The sequence below is a fragment of the Arachis duranensis genome, chromosome 7 (genome assembly GCF_000817695.3).
Source record: "Arachis duranensis cultivar V14167 chromosome 7, aradu.V14167.gnm2.J7QH, whole genome shotgun sequence".
Lineage (NCBI taxonomy): Eukaryota > Viridiplantae > Streptophyta > Magnoliopsida > Fabales > Fabaceae > Arachis > Arachis duranensis.
In genome coordinates, this window is record NC_029778.3 from 6828611 (window position 1) to 6838786 (window position 10176).

The 10176-nt window shown below is 34.8% G+C and overlaps 1 protein-coding gene across 4 annotated transcripts; it reads left to right on the plus strand.

Moving 5' to 3' along the window:
- Window positions 1-360: 360 nt before the first annotated feature.
- Window positions 361-3150, plus strand: LOC107496802 (DNA-directed RNA polymerase I subunit rpa43). Of its 4 annotated transcripts, none has more exons than XM_016118132.3 (5): window positions 361-886; window positions 1110-1219; window positions 1328-1413; window positions 2202-2490; window positions 2777-3150. In XM_016118132.3, exons 1-4 carry the CDS (start codon window positions 622-624, stop codon window positions 2443-2445), a joined length of 705 nt encoding a protein of 234 aa, XP_015973618.1. In that variant the 5' UTR covers window positions 361-621; the 3' UTR covers window positions 2446-2490; window positions 2777-3150. The 4 variants fall into 4 exon arrangements, with proteins under 4 accessions (XP_015973618.1, XP_052107765.1, XP_052107764.1 ...); XM_052251805.1 differs by having other exon boundaries at window positions 2791-3150; XM_052251804.1 differs by having other exon boundaries at window positions 2202-3150.
- The last annotated feature ends 7026 nt before the right edge of the window (window positions 3151-10176 follow it).

Below are 10176 nucleotides of genomic sequence, written 5' to 3' on the forward strand. Positions count from 1 at the left end.
TTTTTGTATTTAATAATAGAATTTAAATTATACAAATTATAAAACTAAATGCTTGAAACTTAAATCAAGAACAAATTAGTTGAGGACAATATAAGCTTATATTTAAAGAGAACATAGGATTTTAGTTTTTTTTAATAGTCTATCTACTATTATAAAATTACGTAAATTAAATTATTATAAAAAATATTTTGTATTCTAAAAATTTATTATTATTAGCTATTAGTTATTTCATTATGTAAGTTAATTAAATACTAATTCTATGTATTACTATTTCAATTAACATATATAATATATTTAACGATTTTTTACTATTTTTATGTCATGCCCGTGCAACGCACGGGTCATGCACTAGTGTCAAGCTAAAACCCATATACCCTTCCCTTCCCTCGCTCAGTCAGTCACTCCATCCTGCCGCCTCCTTTGCCCGGAACTCGTCCTCGCCCTCGTCTCTTAACCGTCACGCTATCTTGCCTCTCGCCACCAGTTCGTCTGCATCTCTGCCTGTGTATCTGTTTCTCCGTTCTGCGTCGCCCCGTTGTCCTCGCCCGCGGCTTCTCACCTCCAGCCGCCTCGACTAGACACCAATTGCTTCAACTAAGTAACTGATTGACCGTTCTCCCAATGGAGGGTTTGAAGGTCTCAAACGCTAATTTAACTGTCTACCTTCACCCTTCCAAGAGTAGAGACGCTTCCGAAGCCATTCTTCGTGAGCTCAGCTCTTTGCTTTTCACGTTCAGCGAAGCCTTGGATGGTGTTGTCTTAGCTTACGATATCAATTCGCTTGATAACAAGGCGGCCAAGATTCTTTCTGGTGTTATTCCTTATTTCGGTGTTCCGCTTAGCGTGGATTTGTTGCTTTTTTCTCCAAAGCCTGATATGCTTTTAGGTTAACTCAACTCCTCCTTTTAGGTTTTGTTTTATGAATGATGAAATCGATGAATGAACTTGTTTGCAATTTGGTTCTTGTTTTCGCAAGGAAAATTCTTCATAGCCAGAAATTTTGTTAAATTTATAGGGTTCAGGATTATATGACAACATGTGATAGGAGCAGTTTTAATTTTCAAACCACTAATAATTTATAGGGTTCATTTGATAACTGTTGCTTTCAGAGGGGAAGGTTGTTAAGCTTTCACAAGAGTCTATTCATGTTGTTGTGCTTGGATTTTCTTCTGCCATTATAACCGAGAAAGACATTAGGGAAGAATTCGTGTACAAAATTGTGAGTATCTGCCAAGAATGTTTAGTGGTTGCTGTCCATTAAATCTGATTGTGTTCATAATTACTAGAACTGATATGGTCTATGTATGTACTGTGTTGTTTCTTGTAGAAACATGAGCAAGATGTGTATGCAAGCAAATCTCACAAGAGACATGTTATCAAAGTTGGAACTATGATACGGTTTTCAGTCAAGAGGTAACATGCTGTTAATATATTTCGAATGTGACTATATGTATTCAATCTAGAGTCCAGAAGAATTCGTTTGAACACTGTGCTAGTATGTTTGGGTTTTAGTAAAATCTTATATTCATGCTCCAGATTCCAATTGGTGAAATATATTTGTTAGGTAAAAACTATAGTAGCCATCTTGTACGATGATTTTCTTATTTTGTTGCATACCCAAATAGATGCACTGATGAAACACAGTTTCTAAATATTTTTGTATGAGTATTAACTTGCCAAACTCTTTTAACTGTTTAGCTGCATCCCTGTATCTGAATATAAATAAATAGCTTGCATAGTTATGCAGCATTTGCTTTTTTCTGCACTTCATTGGTAGTATGAGATTAACAAACTCTATCCTTTCCTTTCTAGTAGATAAATTTAGGGTATTAAGTGACTTGGACACTTCTTTTATTTTATCTACTTTTGATAAAAAATGAATTTCATTAAGACAAGATTACGAGAAAGATAATACAAATTGGGGATAAGAGTTCTCCTATACAAAAGCAAAACACAACAAAAGATTTATCTAGATCCTAACTTTCCAATCTCTCAACATGTCTTTAGAGCTAAAGTCTTTTATGAAGCTTATGAGCTTTACACCAAATAAATGCTTGGCATCTAATTCTATCCTATTTTACATGCTAGGCACTTCTTTTATTGGCTTGATGAAGTTCTAAAATGAATGAGGATAAGTTTACATTATAATGGTTATGAGCTAAGTTTCTCATCACATTAATGTTGGTTATTAAACTTTTCAGCTTTGATGAGGAAATACTTCATATTTATGGCTCCTTGATGCCAGATCACACAGGCAGCATTCATATATATATATTTTTGTGCTTTACTTATCTTCAAAAACTGCACAGGATTGCAAAGAAGAGGGAAAGTGAGGGAGAACTAACAACAGTCAAGCAAGATGCTATTGATGGGAAAATATCACCCTTGGACTCTGCCCTGAAAATAAAAAGGTCTAAGAAGCAAAAAATACAAGAGGAGTCTTAAACATCACACTGTAGTTCAATTTTGTGCCAACATTTTTGTCCACGGGTAACATTTCTGTTTTCTATTGTTAACCAAAGGATTTTGCTTTGAATGATGAAAATTCTGATTATTCATTGTTTGAAAGAGTGAACACCTCAAGGAAGGCGCTGTGTTTTCGTTTAATGAATGTCTGATTCACATGATGACACCTTTCAACTCCCTATATGATTTTAATTTCCCACAATCTTATACGTTCAACTTTATTAATTATCTAGTGTCTCATAATTGGCCACAAGAATCTGATTGTTAACTATAGTTGTTCGAAATTGCCATCTGATTTCATATATGTTAGAATCTCATCTGAAGGACATCCAACTAGAGGATAGTAAACAGACATGTTTTCACTGATGTGGATGCTTCAGAGTTCTGCCGTTGAATTTCATGATTCTCGAAGTTGCCTTGGACATGGGTGCACTCTTTAGCTCCATATACAGATTACACTATCTCCAGAATATACTTGGTGGTAAATAGTAGTTTTGAGGAACATGGCATGTGCGTTTAGTGTGAATAGAGAAGCCTTGGGACTTGGGCATTTAGTTTCTGATGTTGACATCGGGAATTCTTTAGGAGTTGAGGGACATTCATGTGTATCACTGTTGATTTGATTGCCTCAAAAGTTACCATGTTTTAAATCCTATGAATATTATTTACTTCATTTTTCAACAATTGGTTTTTCCTACTGTATAGATTGGCCAATTTTTCTACATGTATAGAAACTAGGGGTGTTCAAAATCGATCTAGACCGAATTAGACTGACCAACCGAACCAAAAAATCGAAAACTGAATAAACCGAAAATCAAAAAAGTAGAAAAAAATGCATCTTGTTGTTTTTATTGCTGTTCGATTCGATTTTCGGTTCTGACGGTGAAAACCCCAACCGAACCGAACCGATAAGGTTAAAAAATCCTAAAACAACCAAGGCTCCTCCCATTCCCATACCCCAAATGAACGTGAATACGTGACCTAACCTCCAAACAAACTCCACGCCCCACTCCACGCCTCACCCCCAAAACGAAATCCTCCCAGTGCCACCAAATCTTTCCTGCCATTGTTCCCAGGACCTCCTCGCGGACAGAGAAGCCCAGCACTAATTACTGAAACTGCTTCTGGTTTATTATTCATACTGTTATTCATACTGAAATTGCTGTTCTGTTTGTTGTTATCTGATAATATTCGAAAACTTGATCTGAAACTGCTTCTGGTTTATTATTATTAGTTATTTTGGAAAAATACAAAATTACTTTTGAACTGATTTAGTATGATTTATTACTTTTGTTTCCAATTATATATATTCTTAGCAGCAGGACAAAGTAGCACAATTACAGGAACATATGTAGGACAATTCATAGGACAATTCATAACTGAAGGGTTTTTAAGGCTAAATATAAAGAAATGGTGAAAGTAGATGTTGTGCTCTTGTTCCAACAATGATAGCTGCTATAGTTTTTAATACATCATGTCATATGAATATAAAAAATTAGTCACCAATTAAATCACTTTATTTGTGTTTGTCGATTTCAATGTTATGACTTTGTGAAATAGTATGGTAGTATTTTTTTGAATTGATTGAAAAAATCGAACCAAACCAAACCGTAGTTTAATTAGACGATAGGATTGGATTTCTCTCAAAAACCGAACCAAACTGCATTGCGAACACCCCTAGTAAAAACCACTTGTCAAGCAGGAGGATGTGCACATAGGGCCCAGAAGATGTTGAGCAATGGGGCCGCGCTTGCGTTGGGTTTGTTCTTGCAGGAAACAAGGACTGTAGTGTTTATGTGATAATTAAAATGCCATTAAATTATGATTACTGGTGTCATAGGTGGGCTTATGATTGTGGAAATGCAAATTTTGGATGTAGTATTTTCGTTTTATACAGCCCAATTCAAAAAACACGTTGTGATGGTTTTGAAAGAAAGGGTCTTGCCGAAGAGCCTTAGCTCAGGTGGCATTTTACCCTCTTCTCACCACTAAGGTCTAGAGTTCAAACTCTAGAGGATGTATTTAAGGGAAAAAAATATGATAAATGTGTGAGAAGTGTGTGGGTCTTGTAACTGATTTAGAGAAGATAACATTGAACTGGGTTTCATTTTTTCTTTTGTAATGACTGAGGAACAATGGTCCGTAAGGCTTTGGTGTGATAAGAAAATAACAAGAATGGGATCAAAAGTGAAGAGCATAAGATACCTTGTAGAAAAAAAAAGGGGGGGGGGTTGGCATAAGTAATGTTTATATTTGAAATTATTCCTATATGGGAAATTGAAAGAAAAGAAGTCTTTGAAATGTAATGAAAATTTTGAAATTAATAATTAGTATTAAGAAAATACTTTAAACAAATATTTTTTGCAATAAAGATAAAGAAGCTAGGTGGTTCATTGTTTAGTGATTAATTATAAATAAATTTGTTTTGAAATACTAGTCAAGAGCATTTATGCGAATGCTTTGGAAAATGATTTTGTGAGAAGCATAGGAAGAATATAAATAGAATGCCAACATGAACATACGGTAAAGATGATAATGGTTTGGTCATGCAAATGAGACAAATATAACGAAGTGGTGTTGGTTTAGGGTTCATCATTTATGAATGTTTTTTCCAGTTTAGGGTAGTTAGTTTAGGATTTAAGATTTAGTTTTAAAAGTTTAGGATTAAGGGTTTATAACTTAGGATTAGATTAAGGGTTTAGAGTGGTTAAGTGTTGTAGAGTTTTGGGATTTATATTTTAGGATAAGGTTTAGGGTTTGATTAAAAGTGTAGAATATATTGTTATTTGATGTATAAAAATTTATTAAAATATTTAAAATAATTAAAGATAAGTAAATGTTAAAATAAGTAAATGTCGTCTACTTGTGATTGTTGGTACTAAAAAATATTACTTGTGATTGTTGGTACCAAAAAATATTACAAAAATTTTTTGTATTTCTTCTTCTTATATGTCAAGTTAAACGCTAAGACATCTCTGAATTACTAAGGCTGCGTTTGTTTTCGAGAACAGGATAGGATAAGACACTGAAAAAAAAGGATAGGACAAGACACTGATGGACAGAGACACAAAATTTTGTGTTCTTATATTCTGTTTGGTGATAAACTAGAGCAAATTATGAAAATCCAATTTATTCTCATTTTGTTTTCATTCAAAAAATTTTGAGAAGAAAAATATAATAATAAAAATTATAATTATGAAAAATTAACAAGAATAATGAAAGAAAAAATAAAAAATAAGTTATGTCTCTTGTTAGTGTCTCTGTGTCCTTCCTGTCAGGATAGACACAAAATACACTAATTCAGTGTCTCTAGACACATTGTCTCTGTCTATGTCTTCTTTGCCAAACACAATTTTGTATCTCTGTATCTCTGTCTCAGTGTCCTGTCTCTGTAAACAAATGCAGTCTTAATAGTCGACTTTGCTCCCTCCATAGGCTCAAAACAAGTTCGTTAAAATTCCATCTTCAGTCAAGTTGTACCATGCCATAGACATTGAATTGGCCGTGGCTTTTCCTTCCAATTATACAATGGTCTCATTTGCATCTTGTTACGGCCTAAAATGAGTCATAAATGGCACTTAGGAAAATAATTCTCTTGCAAGTCTAACAAATTTAAATATAAGTTGAATAAAAAAATTACAAATATTTTACAAGTTTTAAAATAAATAGTTATACATATTTAACAAAAAAAATTAAAATAATTAAGAATGATTGGATTCTATCTGTGACATATGGAGCATATACATCTAGAAATTCGATAAAACTAGATACTCATTGCAGATCGTGACTCTTAATTAGAATGTCTCACATAGTCAAGCATTCGTTCCTGAAAAATATTTTTAGAAAAAGGGATGAGTTTTACAACTCAATGACTAGACAATACATCTATAATCCACATGAGAACATTATTATCAAAGTAATTTTTATTAGAAAATAGTAGTTGATAATAATAATAAGTGAATCAATAAGGGAGTTCTCATATGGAAATCAAATCAGAAGTCCACACTTGGGTGGCTTCACCTCTAAGGGTAGTCTTTTCCTCTTGTGTGTCCTAACAGAATAACAGATTGTCAGATTTAATGTGTGGCCTACACGTTAGGCTAGCAACACCCCTGCTAGCTGGGGTCTGAGTTAGATGCATTTAAGTTAACGTCATAACCGCTGTTAACTACGGTTTTCTAATACAAGCCTCCCAAACCAATTCAAAATATATAATTTCAAATACAACCAATCATTTGACCTTTCAAATATATAAGGTATCAAATCAAATCAAATAATACCTTCTCATAAAAAATTCCTTTCAATCATATGAATGTCGAATATACTTTTAAAAATTCAGAGTATATAAGTGAGTATTAACAATATTTCAATATTCCAAAAACACATATTCAAATAAAATCGAATATTCAAAAATAATACAAACTTCATCAAAAATATATATGGTCTCAAAAATAGATATTCAAGTAAGATAAAAAAAAAGTTTAAAATAATGCAAAACTTCATCAAAAATATATACAATCTCATATGCAGATTAAAAATTTAAATTTCACAAAAATAAATAATTAGTTCTAATAAATCCATTATTAAAATCAAATTCAAGTCATTGGTTAATAACTTGTAAGTATAGTCATAAATTCAAACGGCATATATCAAAATAATTATAGATGTAAAGCCAAATATTTATAAATATAAAACCTACTCACAACGTGGTCTTAAGGGATCGGACCAAAGAGACTGAACCCGAAGTGCGAAATTAACGGGTGAGAAAGATCGATGTAGAATGAAATGAAAAGACACAGGATTTGGACCGTGGCAGCAGAAAGTTGCGGCTGCAACAACAGCAACATCCATTTCTTATTGCAACGTCAATGATCATATAGCACCTAGAGAAAATATTGGATTTAAATTGAATAGAAGACAACAAGAAATAGTACTGGAAAATCCAAGGTAAAGCAGATGTTCAATAAAATCAGAATGGCAGGATACCGAAGTGAAACAGATTCAAGGGAAAAGAGCCAACCAGAATGGCAACAATGGCAGCGGACAACTCGATGGCAGCAAGGAGGTATGGCGGCAAGGTGGCAGCGCTGCTTCTTCTCCCTCACGAACTCGCCTCCTTCTCCCCCCTCTGTTCACGGCTCACGGCGGCAACAACAACTTCATCAACGGCGACAGTGGTGAGGGAACGGCAGTCTCCGACGGCGTGCTAGGCAGCAACCAGGCGCAACAGAGCTAGCGGCGTCCTCTCCTCCATCGCAGTTTCCGCAGTGGCAGCTCTCTGCCTCAACGTCTCACTCTCTCCCCTCTTCGTCAACGCCGGCAGCAACTCGTGGGACAGCGGCTCCACAGTGGTGAGGCGCGACGCCGGCATGCTCCAAGGCGACGACAGTGACGGCAGGCAGCCTTTCCTTCCTTTCTTCTCTTCTCCGTTCCCTCACTTTCCCCTTTCTCTTTTCTTTGCTTCCATTCCTTCTCGCTCTTTTTCTGAAATGTGTCTATGTGTGTAAAAGGGAGGGTGTGAATTTTATTGAGATTGGGGTTTGGATTTGATAAAAGGGATAAAGATAGAATGGGTATTTTGATAAAATTAGAGAGCAAATCTAAAATGTTTCAAAAAAAAAAAACCTTGGAATATTATACATCTCCGGGCTTTTTTATTAAAGTAAATAAGAAAAAAACTTTAATTCCCTAATTACGGATGCCTAAAAATAATTTCAAGAATACGTAGTCCCATGTTATGTAAATCACCTACGAGATGGGTTTGCATACCAATTCAGGGGAGCCGCCCACGAAATGGGTCACGGATCCAATACACGGACAGCAACTACGAATTGGTGCAATGAAAAAGAACAAAAGAATAATATTAATAATTTTAAAGCTTTTGAGAAGAACTCCCGCATAGAGTCGGGCTATGTTGGACTGAAGGATGTAAGCACACCTCAAGTTCATGTTTGATCAAGTGTTTTGCATTCGCATATTAGTGTTTCATAATGCATATATCCATGGCAGCTACTCATATTTTATAGATGTCACTTCTCAGGTGAATAGCGGCGTGAAAGACAACATGATGCAAAGCTTCTTCCTTGTGGAGACACTGAAGTATCTTTATCTTCTGTTTTCGCCTCCAACAGTCATCCCATTAGATCAATGGGTGTTCAATACGAATTGTGCAAAGAAACGAAGGGGTCTGTTGGGAACCTAAATGAGAAGCAAAAGCCTTCTTTTAGAATAGGTGGCAGGAAAGAAGGAAGGTCAGGTTAGATGTCTCCATATTTGTTTCTACCATTGCCGGTAGACCCTATTTTGCCGGGATTCGAGAAATGCAATTTGATCCCTTTATAGAGAGCTTAGAAGATGCTGCTGGCATTTCCTCAATTGAGTGGGAAGGGGTTTATTCTGCTTAGCAAGTGGGATGTTATATTATATATGTGTCATGGCTCGAACATGGCCATGACTGGCGCTCAAGGGACAGGTCCCTCAGCAAGCCAAACGACCAAATTTTAGAAAAACGGACAGAATCTCCTCTGTTTCTAGGACCTTACCAACATAAATATTAACTCCATGTATCAATAATAAACATCCATTTCCACAGACAACAACAACAGCATATTCCAACTATATCCACAACCACATATATCCAAAATACGCATTTCATATATGTATATATATCAAGTTGATAACTAGAGTATATAGTTAAATTCATAAGTCTTATATAACCAACTTATAATTACTATCTAAACAGTTCAAGATTCCAAAATAACATAACCCACACGAGGATCCTGCCTGTGACATATAGAGCATCGACATAATCTAAATTTTGAGCAAATGTTTCATTACATAATCACTTAGCCCTTGGAAAGAAAAAGGGCTCACCGAAATGACTAAGATCTACTGAGGGGCAGGTGGAATGGAACCTGGAATGACTCCTGTATCTGAAAAATATGGGAATATAATAGGGTGAGTTTTGCAACTCAGTGAGCAAACATTACATCTATAACACACACGAGACAATACAAAGTTTACCTTGAAAATTATATTTCTTTTTAGAGATGAGAAATTCATATTAATTTATTATGCAAACAAATAAATAAGTAGTTAAGCGGATGAACTTAAATGGGAGTTCTCATTCCAGAAGTCAAATCAAATCAAATATTACACACCTAGGGCGGCTTCACCTCTAAGGGTAGCCCTTTCCTCTAGTGTGCCCGTACGGTATAACAGATCCAACGTGTGGCCTACACTAGCAACGCCCCTGCTAGCTGAGGCCTGAGCCAGATGCATCTAGCTTAACGTCATAACCGTTGTTAACTACGGTTTTCTAGTCAGAGTCTCCCAAACCAATCCAAACAAAATCACTTATAAAAATCTCTAATACATATAACATACTACTAAATTCCATAGCAAATCCAATATATATAAGATTGCATACTAAAATTTTTATTTAAAATTCAATAAAGTCAAATAAGAAAACATATTTACTTTACAAAATATATAAATATCGTCTCGTGTGTATTTTTATAACATTATAAGTTTCACAAATCAATATTTATTTTCAAAAATTCAAAAATCACAATAATCAAATATTTTCAAACTACAAAATAATGATTCAACATAAATATTGATAATAATATATTTAAAAACAATTATAGACATAACATCCACTCACAACTTGATTCCAAAGAACCGGAAGCAACTCTGAGCGCGTCAACG